This window comes from Octopus bimaculoides, chromosome 28 (assembly GCF_046866305.1).
Source record: "Octopus bimaculoides isolate indiv1 chromosome 28, ASM4686630v1, whole genome shotgun sequence".
Lineage (NCBI taxonomy): Eukaryota > Metazoa > Mollusca > Cephalopoda > Octopoda > Octopodidae > Octopus > Octopus bimaculoides.
In genome coordinates this window covers 5,934,622-5,959,059 of record NC_142955.1, presented here as the reverse complement: position 1 = coordinate 5,959,059, position 24,438 = coordinate 5,934,622, and the positions used below count along the sequence as shown (strand labels likewise).

The 24,438-nt window shown below is 38.0% G+C and overlaps 1 protein-coding gene and 1 long non-coding RNA gene across 2 annotated transcripts in view; one reads left to right on the top strand and one right to left on the bottom strand.

Annotated features, from left to right (window-relative positions):
* Positions 1-8,103, top strand: part of LOC106872327 (peptidyl-tRNA hydrolase 2, mitochondrial) — a 47,688-nt gene extending 39,585 nt beyond the window's left edge. Inside the window, exons 5-6 of the mRNA XM_014919274.3 lie at positions 1,655-1,767; positions 7,914-8,103. Of these exons, the coding sequence (XP_014774760.1) occupies positions 1,655-1,767; positions 7,914-7,963 (163 nt within the window). The 3' untranslated portion in view covers positions 7,964-8,103. The remainder of the gene's footprint in view (positions 1-1,654; positions 1,768-7,913) is intronic.
* Positions 8,104-12,416: 4,313 nt separating this feature from the next.
* Positions 12,417-24,438, bottom strand: part of LOC149130500 (uncharacterized) — an 84,385-nt gene continuing 72,363 nt past the window's right edge. Inside the window, exon 3 of the long non-coding RNA XR_016238798.1 lies at positions 12,417-12,497. This is a non-coding gene — a long non-coding RNA (uncharacterized LOC149130500). The remainder of the gene's footprint in view (positions 12,498-24,438) is intronic.

The window sequence follows — 24,438 nt, the reverse complement described above, 5'->3', positions numbered from 1 at the left end:
TATTCTATCCATCTCTTTTTGCTGAACCTATACATTATGGGGACATAAACAAACCAACACTGGTTGTCGAGTAGTGGTGGGAGACAGACACAAGCACAAACACAGGTGCGCACACGTGCATGCACGCACACACACACACACACACACACACACACACACACACGCTTGTCCAAGGTGTCATGCAGTGGGACTGAACCTGGAACCATGTGGTTGGGAAGCAAGCTTACCACACAGCCTCACCACCTGTTTGTTGATAAAACCTCTTTTATTCCTTTAGTATTCAGATTACTCTGTTAAATGTTCTGCTTTTTTATTCACATTGTTTTTTAATTAATCATGCATTATCTCTTAGCTGAGAGATCTCAACAATGTGATTGTTTATTTTTAGAATGACATTATGGAGAAGGTGTAAAAGGCCAGATCTGGCTGGTTTGAATATTAAACAAGTAGAACATTTGAGCTGGAGATGGCCAGTTTAACCCTTTAGCGTCCAGATTACTCTGTCAAATCTAATGTTTATTTATTCACATTGTTTTGAATTAATCATGCATTTTCTCATAGCTTTGAAGTTTCAATGATGTTATTGTTTATTCTTAGAATGACATTGTAGGGTAAGTGTAAGAGCCTGGATCTGGCCAATTTGAACATAAAGCCTGATATGGCTGGTTTAAATGCTAAAGGATTGACTTGACCATGGAGCAATAAATTCATTTTTTAACCTTGTAATTATGTCAATTATTGGGAAAAGTAGATCCTATCTGATTATATTAATTACAGTTAGGGGTATCCTGGTTGGGAGATTGTCTCTCTTAGATTTTACCAGATAAAAATTTTGCTAATGTTTAGTAGGGTGTGTTCAAAGTGCAATTACAGCCATCTCCTTCAATCTGGAATAACAAAAGTTGGCAGGTCAGCTTATTAGATATGTAGTAATGATATACTAAAATTTCTATAATCTAGGATCACTACATTCTCGGAGTGGTTGGTGTTAAGAAGGGCATCCAGCTGTAGAAACTCTGCCAAATCAGATTGGAGCCTGGTGTCGCCTCCTGGTTCACCAGTCCTCAGTCAAATCATCCAATCCATGCTAGCATGGAAAGCGGACGTTAAACAATGATGATGATGATAGGATAGTTATAACTGCATCACCTAACTGCTTCACATCTGGAATGTGCCTTGTATGTGTGTGTGTATATATGTATATCATCATGTATACACACTTACATACACGCACACACACATTTATCCCCACTTAAACATCAACATTTTGTTAGAACAAGCTATACTGCAGTAATTACCATGAGAAACTCATATTGACTTTTAGTGCCTCTATTGCTTATATATATGTGTATATATATATATATATATATATATATATATATATATATATATATATATATATATGTATGTATGTATGTATGTGCTGTTGCCAAGTTAAAAGCACTGGTGCCGGTGCCACATAAAAAGCACCCAGTACACTCTGTGGAGTGGTTGAAGGGCATCCAGCCATTAGAAACCATGCCAGAACAGACAATGGAGCATGGTGTGGCCCCTGGCCTTACCAGCCAGCATGGAAAACGGGCATTAAATGATGATGTATGTATATGTATACACAATCACACATAATGTATATGTTCATCTGTTTGTTTTTCAGATTGGAGCTCACTCGTAAAGCTATAGATGCTGGTTTAAATGCCAGCTTGATATCTGATGCTGGCCACACACAAATAACTCCTGGATCCAAAACTGTGTTAGGTGTTGGTCCTGGTAAGTATTTGTTCAGTTTTGTCACTTTGCTTGGGCACAGCCTTCAACACTGTATGTGTGTGTGTATGTGTGTTGTACTAGTCTTTTGCTATTCATCATTCACTCACTCTTGCCATTGGCCAACATTCTACTATCACACTCTCTCCCCCCCTCTCTCTCTCTCTCTCTCTCTCTCTCTCTCTCTCAGCATACTCCTCAAACAAAACATTTTCCAGTTGCAGCTGGATGCCCTTCCATCTGGAAAATCTAATGACAGTTGCTTCTGATAGGACCCTACAGAGAAGGTGTCTGAGGACTCCACTCCCACAACCCCACATCAGATGCTGGCTGTGGGATTTGAACCTACATCTGCAAACATGACAGGCATTCTTCTTTGAGATCCACTGTTTCAAAAAAATAAAGAATTATTTCTCATTTTTGCAAAGTTTATAAATTCTTATGAAGTTAACAATATGCTATTCTTGCTAGAAAGACTAAGGTTTCTCAAATAGCAAGAGAAATTCGAAGGACTGCTTTGGCCCAGTGTAAAACAGATGCAGTAGCCATTGGGTAGTCTTCTACCTGGCCGTCTCCCCTCAACCATCTTACCCATGCATGCATGGAAGATGGATGTTAAATGATGATACACACACACACACACACACACACACACACACACACACACACACACACACATTCTTTTATTCTGTTACTTGTTTCAGTAATTTGACTGCAGCCATGCTGGAGTACCGACTTTAGTCAAACAAATCAACCCCAGGACTTATTTTTTGTAAGCCTAGTACTTATTCTATCGGTCTCCTTTGCTGAACTGCTAAGTTACAGCAATGTAAACACATCAGCGTTGGTTGTCAAGCGATGGTGGGGGGACAAACCCAGACACAAATACATACATACATATATGTATACGATGGGCTTCTTCCAGTTTTCCGTCTGCCAAATTCACTCACAAGGCTTTGGTCAGCCCGAGGCTATAGTAGAAGACACTTGCCCAAGGTTCCATGCAGTGCGACTGAACCCAGAACCATATGGCTGAGAAGCAAGCTTCTTACCACATAGCTACTCCTACGCCTATATATATATATTTAAAAAAAAAATAATTGATAGGGAAAACGAACTGTGCTGTAAGCTTTACTAAGCATGGCGATCATTTTGGCTTACATCTGTTCTGTTCTACTCCCTAGTGAGTGGGGAACAATATAGTGGAATCAAATGCATTCCACTGTGCAGAAGAAACCCATACATGGGTTTGTGAACTACTGTAAATATACGCATCATGCAAACACTTCCTGCCACACAGTAGTGAAATGTACATATTATTACACTGTAACATATAATGTAACCTGATGAAGCTGCCATTGTATTGTTCCCCACCCACAAGGGAGCAGTGCAGATGTAAGCTGAAACAATCGTTGTGCTAAATAAAGCTTACAGTACACTCTTGTCTTCCCTATCAATTATTTAACATATATTAAATGTTCACCGAGGAATTCCTTGTGTAGATCCTGTGACAAAAGTACAGTTCCATGGGTGACACTTGGGAGCCATATGTGATAAAAGTTCTCTCAAGGCACACTACTAGGGACATACCCAAAACAAGGTTTGGATACTACATTTTAAAGTCTCCTTTAATTTTAAACATAACCTACATATATATATATACATATATATATATATATATATATATATATATATATAAGGATAATGTAAGATGAGGATGGAGTATATCAGGCTTTAATAAGCAGATCACAACATTTGTTTCTGGACACCAGCTGCTTTAATTTGCTGAGTTTATATTCAAAGACCTCTTTAGAAGAACATTCTTTATAATTATTATACAGTTGAACTTTACAGGGTGAACTTTACAGGGTGAACTGGGTGCTTTTAAGTGGCACCTGCACCGACAGGGTCACAAAGTACTTGCAGGACAAAAAACTTTTAAGAGGGGAAGAAGCACTGGAGGAGGTGATGATGAAAAGATTATAGTGAGACAGTTGCAGGTGTCTTGCTGTAGAGGAAGTGCAAGGTTACCTGGCTGGAGAGAGAAAGACCAGGAATGAAGACAGGAACAGGTGTGCTACTGCAAAGAAAATACATGGTTGCTCAACCTGAGGGAAGTGCAGGAGAAGGGGAGAGAGAGAGGGAGAGTGTGTGGGAGATGGTGGCAAAATGCCAAACATACTCACCAGGAACAGGGCTCGCCAGGGCATACCCTTGAGGTTCAAATGCCATAATAGGCATACCCTTTGAGGTTCAATTGTATACCTTTGTCTTGATGTCACAGGATAGTGTTAAACAAGCATCATTGTTATACAAGTGATGTTCATTTCCAGTCATCTATGAAGAACTTGTCTGGCCGTGACAAACAGTTGAGGATTAATGACATTCTGTCCAACCCACACAAACATGAAAAAGTGGATGATGTTCTTTTCTTCATCCCTTTAGCATTCACACTATTCTATCAAATGTAATGCTTATTTATTCACATTATTTTATATTGATTACGTATTATCTTGTAGCTTCAAGATGTCAGTGATATGGTTTATTTTTTCCAATGACATTGTATGGTAAGTGTGAGAGGCCAAATCAAGTCAGTTTCAACATAAAAGAGGTAGAATATTTGGGCCTGATAAGGCCAGCTTAAATGCTGAAGAGTTAAGCTTAATTCAACCACAAACTTTTCTTAATGCTTTGAAATTATCTCCCCTTCTCATTCAGAATTACTAACGACAAAGGAAAATTGAAAAGAAGAATTTCCTCACCCACCTTGGTCTCCACTCACGTTGAATTTGTATTCATGTCATAGGACCCTTTGAGATATTTCCTTCATGCTCCTTTGTGTTTATTTTATGTATATTTATGTGATTGTGTGTGTATTTCCTATACACACGTGTCTGTATATATATATATATATATATATACACACACAGACACAGACATATAAACACACACACACACACTCACACAACACACTACATACACTTACACACACATATATGTTGGAAATTTAACATTATTCCTTTATATTGAGTGCTTACTTGAATATCTGCCAGGATTTTTTAATCCCATTTTCCTTATATATATATATATATATATATATATATATATATATATATATATATGCATATATATATATATATGCATATATATATATATATGCATATATATATATGCATATATATATATGCGTATATATATATATATATATATATATATATATATATATATATGCGTATATATATATATATGCATATATATATGTATATATGCGCGTATATATATATATATATATATACATATATATATATATATATATATATATATATATGTATATATATATATATGCGTATATACACAGACACACTTGCATATATGGGTACAGGACATCACCAGCAGTAAACAACATGAAATATGAAAACAAATGAGTTCAATATGCAAACAACGAGAGAAACAAATGGAAAACAGGACAAGTAATATAAAGGACGACCCTTCATCAGTTGTTGGCTGTCTATCTACTCCTCATTTTGAGCATTGAAGAACAATATGAGTCTTTGAAGACAGTTGCTCCCATAAGTACCAAAATAAAATTTGGGACACTGATGAAGGGTCATTCTTTATGTTACTTGTCCTGTTTTCCATTTGTTTCTTTTGTTGTTTGCGTATTGAACTCATTTGTTTCCGTATTTCATGTTGTTTACTGTTGGTGACGTCCTTTACCCATATTTGCATGTGTAGATTTATGGAGGATCAATGTTGGGAACAAAAACAAGACAGTGGAGACATAGAAAGAAACCGAATGAAAACAAACATGGAGGGTCGTTAGATCAGAACGAAGGTAAAATAGCGAATACTGGAGAAATATTTTCTTTGACAAGAGAAAGGATGTAGATAGAGATAGGATATGTCCAGTCCTTAGCGCAGCCCTGAAAGAAAAGAAAGATGATCACATGAGGAAAAGAAAAATGGATGATGGTCACGTGAGAGCAACGAGAGAGTAAAGGAGATAGAGGGGGAATGAGAGAGAGAGACAAATAGAAAACGGTGAAGGGGAGAAAAAAGGGAATTAGAGAAAGGATGAGAGAGAAAACAATAGGGGGAGAAAACAATATAGAGTAGAGTTGCATCAAAAAGATTAAGATAAACTTACTTGGAAATGGATGCGTGACATTCAGTCAAATAATAATATAAACAATATATATATGCATATATATATATATATATATATATATATATATATATATATATATAATATAATATAATATAATATAATATATATACACATACAAATGCATATATGGGTAGAGGACGTCACCAACAGTAAACAACATGAAATACGAAAACAAATGTTTTTGTATTTCATGTTGAAATCATAAGATTGTGGTTGCAAATTCTGTACCAGGCAACACATTATGTTCTTGAGCAAAACACTTCACTTCATGTTGCTCCAATCCACTCAGCTAGCAAAAAGGAGTAATCCTGCAACAGACCGGTGTCGTGTCCAGGTAGGGAATTTTTATGCCACGGAAACTGGGAAACCACTTCTTATTAGTTGGCATGACTTGAGAAGGTAACCTTTCTTTTACAACTTCCCATATATGTGTGTGTGTGTGTGTGTGTGGTGCATGCATGTATCTATGTATGTATATGCATGCATAAAGCAATGCATGGGTGCATATCTCATAAGCTGGAGGATAACAGTAGCCTCACCTGAACCTGCAACAGGTACATTACCTCTCTCCTAAAAGGACTCCACTATCCAGGAACAAGAGATGGCTACTAAATATCTGGTAAACAAGAGGGACAAAGATACCACCAAACCTCCACATTGTGATAAAAAAATGTTGGCTCTGCTATACCAATGTGGAAGATATCACCCACATCATCATCAGCTGCCCCAAAATGTCTGCAAAATATGCATGCAACCCAAAGGGAAGTGAGCTGAAAATATTGGTCAGTTTCATGTCTTATAAGATTTTCTTCAACATTGTATCCAAGAGAATCTCTAGCTTTCTGCTGAACAATAGTTATGTTGATATGTCTGTAGAGAAAGGAGGCATTTCAGGAGTCCCTGGTTGCCTTGGACAACAGACTTGGTGACCCAATCTATTAGGGAGGTATGTCAAGAAAAGAGGAGCCCTGGTTGCACTGTGGCTAGATCTGTCTAATGCCTGTTGTTTGATATCACACAAGTTGGTTGAAGTTGCAATACAGCAAATTCAGGTTGAGGGTTCCCTCCAGTCAGCCGACACCTGACTGCTACCAACAGTTAGTAATGAATATGCCAGTCAGGTCAGCAGAGAAGGAGTACTGTGGTCCGCAGCAAGACGAGTGCAACCACCCATCTACACCTTCATGGACAAATCCCTGGTCCAACAGAGCAGGCAGTTAAGAAGAATCTCTGGAAACTAGAGAAGCTTGTGGCATTGGCACAAATGAGTTTCACATATGCAAAGTCCTGGTGCATGGTTTTGAGGAAAGGAAAATCACCAAGGGGTTTTGCTTTAAGGCAAGGGAAGATCAGATTCTGTCTGTCACAGAAAAACCAGTGTTAATGCTTTGGCCAGACTGGAGCTTTAGTAGGAGACACTTGGCCAAGGTACTATGCAATGGACTGAACCCAGAAGTGGTTGGGAAGCAAGCTTCTTAACCATACTGCTGTTTCTCTGCTCTAAGCCACAACTGTACACATCCTCTCAAAATTGTTTGCCAATCCTGAAATGAAAACGGATCAACAGATATTGTGTAGAATGGGGTTTAACTTGAGCTCTCAAGATTGTAAGATGAACTTTTTAAACTGTCAGCCATAGGTGTATCCAACATTTCTTTTACATAGCATGGCCATGTCTTTACAAGTTAAATAATAATTACAGTATGGTTTAAGGCATTAATTATGGATGATAATGTTAGGGATTATCGAAGGTGGCGAGCTGGCAAAATGCTTAGCATCATTTCATCCATTTTCATGTTTTGAGTTCAAATTCAGCTGAGGTTGACTTTGCTTTTATCCTTTTGGGGTCAATAAAATATGTACCAGTTGATCACTGGGGTTGATCTAATCAACCTATCCTTCCCATGAAATTGCTGGCCTTGTGCCAAAATTTGAAACCAATATTCGGTTTTATCTAACATTATTCTGTTGCTCTTTCCAGGTCCTTCCAGCCTTGTTGATGAAGTGACGGGTCATTTAAAGCTGCTTTAACAGTCTTTCATGTGTTGTGCAAGAATCACAACTTTGACAAATGATGTCGGCCTTGTTTGTTTATTTGTTTTAGTATGTTGTTGTTCTTTTTTAAATGTTTTTCTTTTTTATAAATATCATTAAAGGTATTACAATTGAAATAGTGTTGTGTGTTTTTTGTTTTTTAATGTTGCAAGCACGGTTGTGTAGTGAAGAAGTTTGTTTTACAACCATGGGAGTGAGAATGGAGTGACGAGGACCATCTGGTTGTTCTCAAGGATAACTGATGACTTGCTCGGAGACTTTGCTTTAGGCCTTCGGCATTCAGATTATACTAAGTTCCTGGCTTTGGGTAAAAGAAGATACAGGAGGATCAGTTAATTATCCAATATATTCCACTCTCAAGTTCACACACCTGTTGCAGTGGTCCTTCAATTTTTTCTGAGCTCAGAGGGTTGGGTTTTCAACCAGGCCTTTTGTGATACCTTAAAGCCAGGGACTTTTCAGCCCCCTCTCATAATGATTATTTATTCACATTGTTTTGAATTAAGCAAGCATTATCTTCTAGCTTTGAGGTTTTGATGATGTGATGGTTTAGTTTTGGAATGACACTGTAAGGTGGGTGTGAGAGGCCAGATCTGGCCAGTTTGAGCATAAAACGGGTGGAATATTTGGGCTGGATATGGCTGGCTTAAATGCTAAAGGGTTAAGTGAATTGTGCACCATTGACCTTACTCTCCTTTCTGTGATCATCTTTGATCCAGTAGCAAAACCAGGTCAAGACGATTGGGGATGGAGACGGATGCAGTGGGTGACCAAGATGTTTTACTTGCCTCATCTTGCTCTCTGCATTCCTCAATAATGCGTTGCTGCAGCTGCCATCCTCTCCATCCGACCATTAAAGTTTTGTCCACAGAAACTGAAACATATAAAAGATAAAAGGGATACACACACACACACACATACACATACACAGACACAGAAGTCTGGAGCAGTCTGGTCAGCTCCTGTCAAACCATCCAATCAATTCCAGCATGGAAGGCAGATGTTAAACAATGATGATTATGATGATGATATATATATACGTGTGTACACATATATCAATGTGTGTATATATCGTCGGCATTGGCATTAAGTAGTAAATTTGTAGCAAATGATTGAACTTCTTTGTCCTGATGCCTGCAAAGGGTACCAGTGCCTGAGGTGGCTATTCCAGCCAAGAATGGTATAGAAGAGCTGGGGGAATTTATCATGGTGGAGGGTTGGCAGGGGATGAAGGAGTATGAGTTGCTTTTTGTGTCTTTAATGTCTGATGTCTGTTATTTCCCATCTGGTCCATTCCCTTAGCGATGACATGCTGTCTCTTTGGGCAGTCCTTGATGATTGTCTCCCAGGGATTTGGAGTAGTGGAGAGTGGCCTTGAACTTGTGTATATATATGTACAAATATATGTGTATACATAAGTGTATGCATGTATATATATATGTGTATATATGTGTGTGTTTGTGTGTGTCAGTTGCTCCTTGTCAAAAGTATGTTATCCCTTCATTGAATTTTGCATGACCATGTGCTTGTAGGTGGCTCTTTAGCCCAGCTTCCATTCTTCAAGTGTATTCACAGATGTAACATTTGAACTGTTTGTTGCCTGGCTTCACTAACTGAAATGTGACCCTCTATTTTACCATTTCTGGTCAGGCTGCCAACCAACTTGCAGATTAAGCCCTCCCATACATACCTAACTGTTGCTCTGGACAAGCTTAGATTTCCAGAAAAAGAAATCAACCGATTTGCACATTACAAATACCATCTGTAAGTGGAACAGAAAGGCTATGCTAGACTTTTCTCAAGTTTAAAATGTGACATTGTTTTTTGTAATCTGCATTCCAACAATAGAGTTTCATATCTTTGTTTGAAACCAGTTTTTTCCTTAGAGGAAGAATTTAAATAATTAAAAACAGAAGAGAACAAATAAACAAACATACATACATGTATACATACATACACATGCACACATATACATACATACATACATACACACATATGTATAAAAAAAGGGTAAAAACCCCCTTCGGTCACAAATGATCAAAGGATTCTCCTTAGAAAGTTCTCCTCTGAGGCACAAGTTTGGGCAAGGTTGTTTATGGAAGACCAGCCATCGTCCATACATATCAGCCTCTCCTCTCCATTCCACCAATGTTATCCAAGGGAAAGATCGATACAGCTTGGCACCAGAGACATCGCAAATAATTTCTACAGCTGAGTGAAGTGTAGCAACATGAAATAGTGTCTTGCTTTAGAACACAACACACAGCCTGGTCCAGGAATTGAACTCACAACCACACGATTATAAACCCAATACCCTAACCACTGAGCCATGCACCTGGCCTTCGTGCGGGTGACACGTAAAAGCACACACTACTCTCTCTGAGTGGTTGGCGTTAGGAAGGGCATCCAGCTGTAGAAACTCTGCCAAATCAGATTGGAGCCTGGTGTAGCCATCTGGTTTCACTAGTCCTCAGTCAGATCGTCCAACCCATGCTAGCATGGAAAGCGGACGTTAAACGACGACGACAATACGTACAGACATATATATATATATATATATATACCGCCTGACTGGCCTTGTAGGGTTTTCGAGCGAGATCGTTGCCAGTGCCCCTGGACTGGCTCTTGTGCGGGTGACACATAAAAGACACCATTTCGAGCGTGGCCGTTTTCGTGCGGGTGACACGTAAAAGCACCCACTACACTCTCTGAGTGGTTGGCGTTAGGAAGGGCATCCAGCTGTAGAAACTCTGCCAAATCAGATTAGAGCCTGGTGTAGCCATCTGGTTTCACCAGTCCTCAGTCAAATCGTCCAACCCATGCCAGCATGGAAAGCGGACGTTAAACGATGATGATGATGATGATGATATGTATTTATACGTCTGTGTGTGTATTTCACTGTCTCCTTGATAGCTGTAAGCAAGTTACCAAGTGTTCTTCCTTTTCAGTCTTTTGAGCTGGTCATCTCTAGCCATGGAGAAATGTTATCTTGCCTGGAAACAGGTGAGGGTTGGTGACAGGAAAGGCATCTGACAATAGCAGATTTGATTTAACAAATTCTGTCTGCCCCACATTAGCATGAAAATAAGGATATGAAACGATGATGATGATGATGATATTGATGTATATATTCTTTTATTCTTGTTTCTCTCATTTGACTGGTTATACTGGAGCACGACCTTCATGTGATTTTGTTGAACAATTTGACCCCCGGACTTATTTTTAAGCCTAGTACTTATTCTAGTACTTATCCCAGTGCTATAAGGGAGTTGTCCACAGAGTGCTGTATTACTGCGAACTGATGAGCAAGCAAAACGCATACATGGAGTATGTGCGGTTGATTATATATATATATATATATATATATATATATATATATATAAGAGTGCAGAAGATATTTGAGGACAAATTTATGTTCATAAAATAACATATATAATAACAGATAATAACTTTATCAAAAAATGCTGTGAGGATAAAAATAAACCTTTTCTATAACGTTATTCAATAAAGCCACCTTTGGCTTCAACAACTACTTCTATATGAGATCTAAATCATCTATATTCTCGAATCAAGTGGTCCTGGTTCATTTTGGACATTACTCTGACTATGGCAGCTTTCAAAGAATCTTTGGTGTTATGGACCTCTCTCTCAACAACGCTCCATATGTAAGAATCCAATAGATTGAGATCTGGGGAATTAGGAGGCCAAATGTTAAGGGTTATGTGATCATGAAAATTTTCAGCTGTGTATGATAGTGAAAAGTCTTACTGAAACACATATGGTTTTCCATTGCATACACTGTATATCCAGGGCTTAACAATTGTTTCCAGGACCTCGGTCCAGGCGACAGTTAACTCTAAGACCTTGTGGAAAGAAGTAAGGAGACATCACATGTCCTTCATTGCTGACAATCCCTAAAACCATGACAGTTGCAGGAAATTTTGTATGCTTAACACTTCAAACTTCAGAAGAGTCTGCACATAACCGTCTGTCATTTCTTCTTTTAACTTTTTGATCTTGTTCAAAGTTTTTCTCGTTTGGGAAAAACCAAATCAAATCTGCTGGATTTTTCAGTTTGTTTAAGAGCCTTTCAGATCTGATGTAGTGATTTTCTTTTACTTTTTCGGACAAATTGACCTTTCATCATCATATAAGACTTATATCTGATGTCTTCATGGACAACATTTCTGACTGTTCCTTCTGACACATGAAGATCTTTTACAATTAACCTCATAGACTTTCTGAGATTGTAATCAATGATCTGTTGAACTTGCTGGATAAATTCAGGTGTTCTGACAATTTCAGAGCATTTAGAATGCTTTTTATGCATTGATACTGGTGATAAGTTTCCATCTTCAATCTCTAGCTTCTTACAAACTATGTAAATAAAAGATCTGATAACTTTTAAAGACCAAGATATTTCTGAATCGCTATGCTCAACCTTTATAACCACAATAACAGCATGCCTCTTCATTTCCTGAGTAAGCTGAGGGTCTGCCAATATTATTATCTGAAACAAAGATTACACAGACTTAGCAAAAAATGCAGCAATGATCCAAGAAAGGTATGTCCTCAAATACCTTATGCACCTATATATATATATATATAATGTACAAATAATTGTTGTGGGATTTACTTGAATTTTGGTGGCGTTTGAGGATTGAGTTTAATTATAATAGAGAATTGACTATAACCTATAGTACATTGTAGTAATAATTTAGGAGTATTATTATTGTTGATGGTTTTGTTAAAAATATTTCACTTAGACTCTCTAAATTATCTGTTAATAATAATAATATAACTTTTAATAATGAAGATCAATCCTAGATTTCGGCATAAAATTTGGACAGTTTATAAGAGAAGGTTTACTAGATTGAAACGGGTTGTAATATAATATTAATAATAATAATAATAATAATGGTATATAATATTAGATATGAAGGCAGGCCATATTTAAATATTAAATATTAAAGTTATAAGTAGCGGCTGGAATTTTGCCATTAAAATCTAGGCACAACTTAGTATGGATTAATTATAATGAAGAGTTAATTATAACTTGTAGTACAGTACAGTACAATATAGTATGTTATTAGATCTTAAAGCAGAATATATAAGTGTGTAACTTGACAATAATAAATGCAGGTATTGAATTGAATACTAGAGATAGGGTGGCACACTGTGGATCTCCAATAAGATGTGAATTGTTTATAATTTATAACATGGAGTCCATAGAATATAATAATTATAGCAGACAATATTAATATGTTAAAGTATAAATTAAATATAACACATGTGGGTTTTGAAAAAATTCCTAGAAGTAATTATTCCTATTGCAATTGAACATTTTTTTGGGTTCATAGTTTATGGTACTATGTAGTATAATATTGGATTTTAAGGTAGGCATATCAATGTAAAATTAGTCAATAGTAATTGTAGTTTTCCAGTGGCCATTAAGATAATTTATATATCTTGAATAATTAATAATAAATAAGAGTTTTAGTGATTTAGTAATTATTGGTAGTGGAGTAATAATCATAGAACTTACCATGGAGTTACCTCCCCTATTTTAAGTTAGCGGATGTAAACAGAGAGGATTTCGTATTTAACCGAAAATAGTATAGATTTAAATTTGATTTTGTTCGATCAATTCATTATGTTTTTTTTTGTTTTTTTTGTTCTAATGAAAATTATTCCTGATGACGTGTATGACAACTAATATATTTAACTTATTTTAATGGTTAAATATAGTTATACACAGAAATGTTTACATTAAATGAAGATATGGATATATAAACTCCGGTGTTAAATCTCTTTTTTAAATGTATAAATTTGAAACTTTGGGTATATATATATATATATATATATATATATGGACACACACGCAAATGAACCCACACATAACTCACATACACACACAACAAAGACTAACACATACACACACCTAAGTATACATACATGGACTTACACACATACCCACATACACGCACACACACACAAAACAACATCCATATGATCCACAGAGCAAACCGCACTCATATACACACACACGTACACACACATATATATATATACACATACACGCACACACACATACTTAAAAACTGCTTGCTCACTTTCTACTGACCATTGTCCACAACCACTCCCAAATAATTCCTGCTACTAATTCCTTCTACAACATTAAGCAACACACACACACTAACAGATAAACAGACAAACCACACACACACACACACGCACATGCACATGCTGTTATTACACACACGCACATACATGTGCTGTTATTACACACACACACACACACACGGATCCATGTGCACGCACACATACATACCTCCCCCTCTTGCACTCTCCTGTCTTAGAAAGAACTTTTTCTTCACCCATTCCCTTCCGGTCATTCCACAATGTAACCTCGTGTATATCGTTGTCGATTTTTTCTTCCTCCGTCTTCCCTTCTTTGGACTTTCCTACATTTCCGACAAAGAGCTCCGCTCGAAACATCAAATTCTCTTTCTTTCCTTTCCTGAGCGTCCAGTTACACAATATCTGTATCACGTCCTCGCGTTGTTGTTTTTTGTTGTTTTTTTTTCGTCGTTTTTCTTGTTTGAACTCACTATATATATATATATAGTTTACAGATTGAATAGAAGTACAATCAACAAAAGAGTACTCCATCCAGCAAGATATAAATATCAATTTAAATACACCACCGAAAGAACTACTAACAGTTTCATGCTTTTATGATACTTGAACAGGTATATTTATAAAATATGCCATATATCTTAAAGCAATCTTTCAGGTTCTATTTATGCATTATATATATTTTTTAAAAACAAGGATACTGCACAGTAAGGAAAACAGGATAAAAAACGTGAAGACAGTTGATACAGAAAATGGACTGAGAAAAAAGAAATAAAATCAAGAAAACTAACATCCGCATCCTCCCTGATAGCAGAAAGCTCATTAAATACAACTGGTATAGAACAAAATAGCAGAGAATATGTCAAAGTCTGCAAGACTGCAACTTAATCCGGAGCAGATGGTGCCCTTCAATTCGATAAAAGCAACTTTGTCCAAGTGTGTATACCTGCTAAAAATTTCAGATCTGGGAGTTAAGCAGTGTGCTGGAATTGCTGGATTTAAGAAGAGTATGAGATCTTTCTTCTATGCATAAACTGCATTTCTTAGATCCATTAACATATGGCTTGGATTTCTCCACTATCCTCCACTTAATTATATGTAGTGTGGAACTGCTCTTCAAATTCCATACATGGCTAGCCAACTTAGTTGCATTACTTTTATCAATGTGCTGAAAAGAAGATCAGTGGTTTGCATAACATCTCTTGAATTCGCTCCACATAACCTGATATAATTCTTCTTTTCAAATGATTTGTCTTGGAGTGTAGCTGTAACTTCAGCCTTGTATAGGATGGAGTTTATCATACTTGCCTGACCAAATGGGCAAGCTTCAGGGTTTCAACAGTTACAATTGGGAGTGGTCTCTTGGTGATTTTTATGAGTTATATTGTTCTTCATACTGAAGCAGCACTGTATGATATTTTATTCTATACCAGTTGTATTTAAGGAACTTTCTGCAGTCAGGGATGACAATGATCTTAGCTTTCTTGATTGTTTCTTTTTCTTGGTCCATTTTTGCACCAACAGTCTTCATGTTTATTCCATGTTTTTTCTTATTTTCTTACTCTCCAGTATCCTTGTTTTTTAAAAAATATATACAATGCATAAACAGAGCCTGAAAGATTGCTTTAAGATACATGGTGTATTTTATAAATATGCCTGTCTAGTATCATAAAAGCATGAAACTATTAGTAGCTCTTTTGATTGCGTATTAAATTGATATATATGTATGTATGTATGTGTGTAGGTATGTACATATGTATATACATGCACACATACATATATGTATATATTTCAGTAGTATCAGCATCAAGCAGTGTTTAGGCATAAGCAAACATTAGGTTACTTAAAAGATGTTTGTGACATATTTCAACTTCTGAAGGCCAATTCACTGCAGTTGCTGTGATGAAAAATTTCTCTCTTGTAGTAAAATGGAGTAAAAACACCATATCTTTCCAGTGTTTCTCCCCGTTGGATTCCCAATTGCATTTATAGCTCTTTAGCCATTATCAATGGGAAATACAGATGAGAGGCAACTCTGGACAGATTTAATTAAAGCTGCAGCTTTAACTAAAACACAGTCAACAACATTGACTGAGTTGTGCCACATGTATATTTTATATATCTAGCACAACTGGTTTTATTTGTTTATTTGCATCATTACTTCCATAACTGCTCACCTGGATTCCTCTTATAACCACTCTTTACCCAACAGACTTAGTTCTTGGTAAAGATATTGGAGTGTAAGCTCAAATCATTTAAGTGTTAGTAAATGTTATCTATATTGAGCATCTCTGGATCTCATCTGTTTACTCTGATATATAATAGACATGTGCGTGTGTGCGTGTGTGTGCGTGTGTGTGTGAGCACTACCACACTATCTTAGCATATTTTGCTAGATATCACCAGTCAACAGAGTCCTCTGTTGTCTCCTTCATTTTGTGCCATCTTAAGATTGTTTATCATCAAATAATGTCATTCTGTCAGAAAAGGAATGCAACATATTCTTGTTCATATTTTGAATTTCTATATTTCTGCATTCTTTTCATTTTTCATTTTGAACCTGAGGAAGACAGACAATCTCTTGAAATATTGTCCAATAAAGATTCAATAAAGATTCAATCTGTATTCATTACAAATCTCATCATGCTCTTCTTATTGCTTCTATACCTTTGTGAAAAGATACATCAATTTTCATAAATTAATAATAATAATAATAATAATAATAATAATGATAATAATAGAAAAATTTAAGGTGGAGTACTTACGCAGACTGAGACTGATCCTTAAGTCGAAATTAAACGGATGGAATAAGATTGAAGCTATCAACACCTGGGTGGTTTCATTCCTTAGATATGGAGCAGGGGTAATCGCATGGACAGTAGACGAACTAAACAGCTTAGACGGAAAGACAAGGAAGTTGCTAACTAGTTATAGGTCACTCCACCCAACAAGTGACACAGACAGACTGTATGTACCAAGAAAAAGAGGGAGGGGGAAAAGGACTTATTGGATGTGAACACAGCATTAGAGCAGTAGAAAACAACATAGCATGGTATGTAAAAAATGCCACAGAACCACTAATATTAGAAGTAGGAAGGTCAGGCTTGTGTAGGATTGAAGATTGCAAAGATAAAGCACTATACAAAAAATTGAAAACGAATGAAACTGAAAATATATATATATATATATATATGGGTAAAGAAAAGAATGCATGGTCAATTTCATAGGGATGTTGAAGATAAGACAGACAGAGAAAAAAGATGGCTGTGGATGACTAAAAGTGATTTAAAACTGGAGAAGGAGGCTCTAACCTGTGCTGCCCAAGAGCAAGCACTAAGAACAAACTACATAAAATACAGAGTAGAGAATACATCAAAAAGTGATAAGTGCAGAATCTGTGGACAAAATGGTGAAACCATATGGCATATTACCAGCCAATCTACGCCACTAGCCCAGAAGGAATATAAGAGACTCCATGACAACATAGCCAGGCTTGTCCATTGGACACTTTGCAACAAGTATGGAGTTGACAGAGCAAAAGATTGGTACGACCACAAACCTGAAGGCATTGTTGAAAATAGAAATGCAAAGATCCTATGGGATTTTATGATTCAGTGCGACCATGAGATTGAGAATAGGAAGCCAGACATAGTCTTAATTGAGAAAGAAAATAAACTATGCTGGACCATAGATATAGCATACCCAGCTGACAACAAGGTATGCGAGAAGGAAGAAAGAAAAGTTGAGAGATATGACAGGTTAGCTTGGGAAGTTAAGCAGTTGTGGTCGATGAAAAAGGTAGCAGTAGTACCAATGTACCAATAATTGTTGGATTCCTGGGAACAGTGAGCAAAAATATCGAGAAGTACGTGGAATAAATAGGGGCTGCATTAATGGTGGAGCACTTGCAGAAAACAGTACTGCTTGGAACTGCTCGAATACTCCGGAAGGTGCTCGAAAAATAAGAGGTGTTACCTTAGTTCACTGGTAGTGAACAGCTGACACATTAGTACATCTCCAGCGTTAGAAACTGTGCAAAGGCAATAATAATAATAATAATAATAATAATAATACTAATAATAATAATAATAATAATAATAATAATGATAATAATATGATGGACAGCTTCGAAATAAGTGGATACCCCAACAAATAAGCAATCCCAGGCCATCTACGTTTGATCAGTAGTGAAGCCTCTCTCTTGGGTATTTATTTATGAATGATAGCGTAGCAGCTAGCATCTAGCCTTCGGCTGCTTGGACCGCTGTGTCCATCACCCTGATTGGATCTTAATTGAGCGGCATTTGTCGACAATTCTGTTTCATGCCAGGGTGCATACTGACCAATTGTGGCTTTCTAATAAGGTCATGTGAGAGAGAATCTTTCTGCTGTTTCCGGAGCCCCTTTTTATCTATAAATAGTCTTGCTTCATCCACGCCAGTTTGTCGTGACCTCAGACCTTTTCAGGTCTAGTTGTAGACCACACACCAACCAGCCAGTTTCCAGCAATGACGTTAACACGGTGGATCTACTGTCTACTACAGTTCCGTCGCCAGTGCCAATACCACCACCAGAGTACACGCAAAACAGTAACCGTGGTTCCGTCTCAACTCTGTTTGTGTGGATTGTTTCCACCTAGAAAATAACAGCCAGAACAACCTGCGAGAATCTTCTGTACCAAGTAACCGGTCGCAGCATCGACGCCCAACTTCACACACAACATGTGACATCTCAGCTCTGGTCCAGAGTGGTAGCACATGTTAGGACTAGGAGAAGGACAACTCTGAACAAAACCATTCAGGACAGGGAAGTCCTTTATCTACAAACCAGTATATTCCCTAGATGATGATAACAACAATCTAAAATCTGTGTGACATCACCATGTCGGTGCTTCCCTAGACTCTTGGTCTGTGGCATGATGTTGCATGATGTTGGAACCAGTCGTGTTGGTTTATTCTATGCCATTGGATAACTCCATGCACTGCCAAGTCAGTGGATCACAGATTCTCCACTATAAACTTCCCAGTGCAATCGTTTCCTACATCGTCTACGATTGTGTTTCGAAGCCCTGTGGCGATGGGTGCTCAATGGCAGGGGCAGGCTTAGGCTGGCTGGAAGCTCTTAGTTCTGCGTTTGCACACAGGCAGTCTCAGCAAGATGGTCGTTTGCTTCCCAGATGAGCAGCTGAGACTCTCGGTCCTACTGAGATGACTGAGCAGCCTTGTTTAGGGATGTGCTGCTCACCCCAAGATGGGGAGGGGCCTAGAAAATGTGGCCTAAAAAACGCCTGCTCACACACCTAATCTGGATGGATAACCATGTCCGTCAGATTGCCTTTCAAATGCAGTTGAAGCATTAAAAGTAAAATTCAGTCTCTGAATGGTGTAACCTGGAATATCCGCACGTTACTGGATGACACCAACACCTCCCGTCCCAATTGTCACACTGCTCTTGTTGCAGCAGAATTCCAACACTACAACATCGACATTGCTGCCCTCAGTGAAACTTGCTTCCTTGATGAGGGGTCACTTATGGAGAGAGGTAATCGATACACTTTCATCTAGAAAGGTCACCCTGCTGGTTCCCCCCACATGCATGGTTTTGCTTTTGGTATCAAATCAGCTTTGTTCCCACCGCTAACTGAGCCACCAGTTGGCAGCAGTGAACAGCTCATAACGATGTATATCGCACCAACTCATGGCCGTTCGTCCACACTATTTAGTGCCTATGCACCAACTCTCACATCAACTGAAGAGGACAAAGATGCCTTCTACACTTCCCTGCAGCATGTTCCACGTGAAGACAAACTCTTGCTTTTAGGTGACTTTAATGTGAGAGTGGGATCAAAATACTGCATTTGGAATGGTATTCTCGGTAGGCACAGCATTGGAAACACCAACTCAAATGGCCTCTGCGTCCTTGAATTTTATTCTGAATTTTCACTTTGCATCACAAACTTGATACTCCAACTTTCTGAGAAACACAAGACAACATGGATGCACCCCAGATCCAAGCACTGGCACCTGATTGACTATGCTCAGACCTGCATGATGTGGAAATCACCAGAGTTATGCACGGTGCCAACTGCTCGACTGACCATTGCTTGATCTGATGCTGGCTACGCTTGTGAATTCATCCTCCTATCCATAAGCAAAAGCTGAAGCAGAAGCTAAATGTTGGAACCCTGCAATCACATGAAGCCCACCAGAAACTGGCAGTAAAACTGGAACAAAAATTTGCTGAACTCCCTGATGCCGAGACAAAACTGGGCCAACTGATGGACAAACTCTGACATCAGAGTAGGACACTTTAGCAACCACTATCACTAACACTGCCAAAGATACACTTGGTGTTCTGAAGAGACGTCATCAGGACTGGTTTGATGACAACTCGACGGAGATTCACTCACTCCTACGTGAGAAGAATGCTGCACACAACATACATCTCTGTCAACCAACAGCAGCCAACCACAGACAATGGGCAAGTCTCTGCTCTGAGGTCCAGTGAAAACTTAGAACCAATCAGAACAACTGGTGGAAGACTAAAGCACAAGAAATACAAGGCTATGCTGACACAAACAACATCCAAGCTTTCTACGAATCCATAAAGACTGCATGTGGCCCAATTAGAGGCTCCATGATTCAACATCACTCATCAAGGACCGAGACGGCATTCTATCACAATGGGCTGAGCACTTCAACATCCTCCTCAATCGTAGAAACCCCATTAACCCTTCTTTTCTTGACAACATCCCTTCACTACCACCAATCGATTGCCTAGGTGATACACCAATCTTTGGAGAAATTGAATCTGCGATAAATGGCCTCAAGTTGAACAAGGTATCCAGCATTGACCGTCTACCCACTAAGATTAAAGGCATAAAGCAATTCAGAACATAAAGAGAGATGAAATGTCACAAAGCACTTTGCCCAGCATGCTAACGATTCTACCAGCTCAAAAAAAGCTGATGCTGTAAATAGTATATTGTTTCAATGGCTTCCTTGTTGTTAAGTTTTGTACACAGAATTCCATAAATGATTTGATGAATACACAAATGTCACCGTGACCCACAAAGAATTTTGTATAACCTACATCTGAACCATAGACATATGGCTCACTTTGTGGATCAATGATTTAATGGAAAATATCAAGAGAAAAAACCCCACAAAAATCCAGTAAAATACCAACCTGGTATTGTTGTTGGTGTTGCTATTGTTGTCACCACTGCTGTCACCACCACCACCACCACCACCACCACCACCACCACCACCACCACCGTTATCTCAGTTTTTAAATGTTTTTTTTTCTTGGTGGCTGTGTGGTAAGAACCTTTCTTTCCAACCACATGGTTCTGGGTTCAGTCCCACTGCATAACAGCTTGGGCAGGTGTCTTCTACTATAACCCCAGGCTGGCCAAAGCCTTGTGTGTGGATTTGGTAGACAGAAACTGAAAGAAGCCCATCATGCGTATACATGTGTATGTGTGTGTGTGTCTTTGTGCCTGTGTTTGTTCCCCACCACAGCTTGACAACTGGTGTTAGTGTGTTTATATCCTTGTAACAAAGTAGTTCGGCAAGAGAGACTGATAAAATAAGTGCTGAGGTGGGTGCTCCAGCATGGCCACAGTCTAATGACTGAAACAAGTAAAATGTAGAAGCTTCTTGGATTGCATCTCTTATAGATGTGCCATGTTACAAAGACTGAAATGCATCTGGTGTTCCCAATTGCCTGAACGGTGCTTTTTATGTGCCACCAGCATGGGTAGAAGTCAGATTGCACTGGCTTCATCCACAAGTGTGATTTCACTTGACTTGACAGGCCTACTCAAGCACAGCACATCACCCAACGTTTGAAGGGAGCTTTTTACATGCCAGTTATGAAACACTGTTATTGGCCATGATTATGATCTCACTTGGCTTAATGAGTCTTATATATATATATATATATATATATATATATATATATATATATATATATATATATATATATATGCTTTTGCTTGCATGTGTGAGTATTTATTATATATACATACAGTAGATCCTGCTTTATAAATCCACTGATAATAAATCCATCTGCTTAATATACCCAAAATGGATTGGGATGGGATTTTTACACATAAGATCTCTTGTTTAATATATCCAAACCATCACTTAATAAATCCAGTTGTTGCAGCGAACAAATGAAGTGCTTTTCTTTCGCCCTTAAATACTGACAGGTAGGCTCCAGTAGCCACAGCCAGCCAGCTGTCACGTGGTACACTCCATCATCCAAAAATAGATCAATAAATAAGTAGTAGCTGGCAGTGGCTGCTGGAGTCTAGCACATAGCATAAAAGTTGGGTCCAGGACACCCCTTGTCAAAATTATGCACCCGTCTCATTAATTGGATGAGGGAGTGTGTTACGTGACAGCTGGTTGGTTGTGGCTGCGGGAACCTACCTGTCAGTATTTAAGGGTGAAAGAAATGCATCATTCGTTATTTGCACAGAAAGTCAGGACAAATCCATGGCAGAAAAGATTCAATTGGAAAAACAACTCAGCAGGAAGCAGCACAGAGGTTGGGAATTTCAAGAGGTCTGCTCCAGAATTTGCAAAAGAATGAGGATGACCTTCATGCTAAAGAACACGATGGCTGTTCATCAAAGAGAAAATGCCAACGAGAGAGAAAGGACCAACAGATAGAGCATGCTCTCTGCAATTGGTTTCAATTATCCCTGTCAATGGCCTGATCCTAATGCATAAAGCCAACATCATTGCTCACGCTGCTGAACATGATTTTAAGGCATCTGAAGGTTAGTTTTACTGTTGGCAAAAAAACATGGAATCTCTTTTATGGTTCTAAAAGGTAAGCTTTGTAGTTCACTAATTCACATTTTTCTCTTTAGAGAACACAAACTAAACATTTCATACTTTGCAGGTGATGCAGTTGAAGCTGATGTTGATGGAGTCCATCAATTTTGTGAAACAACCATGCAGCTTCCATTGAAATTGTATCAGTCACAAGACATCTACAACGTTGATGAAACTAGGATCTATTTTTCGTGCATTACCAGGGAATACATATGTCAATGAGAGTTGCAAGAAAAGTGTGAGAGGCTTTAAGATGGCAAAGGGCCGTGTGACCTTGATGGTAGCCTGCAACATGAATGGAGACAAAGAAGACTTGCTCTTAATTGTAAAGGCTGGATCGCCAAGATGCTTCAAAAATGTTGAAACACTTCCAATTCAATATGACTTGCCAACCAATACTTGGATGACGGAAAAAAAATCTATGGAAGATGTCTCAGGTCTTGGGATCGTCATTTGCAGGAATCTGGAAGACAAGAAGTGGTGGTCCTACTTGACAATTGCTCTTCTCATGTAGTCATCAATGATCGCAAGTATATCACTTTAAAATTTCTTCCTCCCAACACAATGTCAGTGCTGCAGCCCTGTGACCCAGGGATAATCAGTCATGAAATGTGTGAGAAGATCATTGATGTTATGGAAGACACAGAATGTGATATTTTTGTTCAAGAAGTTGCAAAGTAGATCACCATTTTGGATGCCATGTACATGTTAAATGTTACTTCGAAGAAGGTCTCCAGCCAGACAATCAAATGTTGGACCAAATCTGGTTTTGTTTCGTCCAAAGAATCAAATGTAGCCATAGATGTTAGCGAAGATTTGATCCTGCCTTCACCACCTACTGGATTGACCAAAATGCAATCATAGAAATGTTTTGTAGATGAGGTGCTGTTGTTGCTCCAGAAATCATCACTGAAGAAGAAAGAGTAGATGAGATCATTCATGACTTTTGGCAATCTGAAAAGGAAACTGAAAGAGATTCCAACGTTGATGTTGATGAAAGAATTCCGGAGCCTCCAACACCAGCTGAAATGAAATACTATCTCACTCGATTAGAAAGTGGCCTTGAAAGTTTTGATTTCAGTGACATGAATCTTTTTAGAACTCTTAAGAAAAAAAAATCAATGCAGAGTTGCAAACAAAACATCCAGCAAAGCAAGCAACACTTGACAAATTTTTCATTCAATGACATTGTTTATAATGTTTTTATTTGTGTATTCACATATGTATGTTTTTCAATAAATACACATGTTTAATCAATCGGCAAATTTTGTTCCCTCAATTAATAAATCCAAAATAGGCGATCCCAAGATGGATTTACAAAGTGGGGTCCACTGTATATATGTATACAGAGTGAGTCCACCAAAGACTTGTATAATTAAGTCTATAAATACAAATACCTCTTTTGATGTTTTATCAAATTGCAACAACACTGAATTAGAACATTTATACAGATTTTTCCCCTCC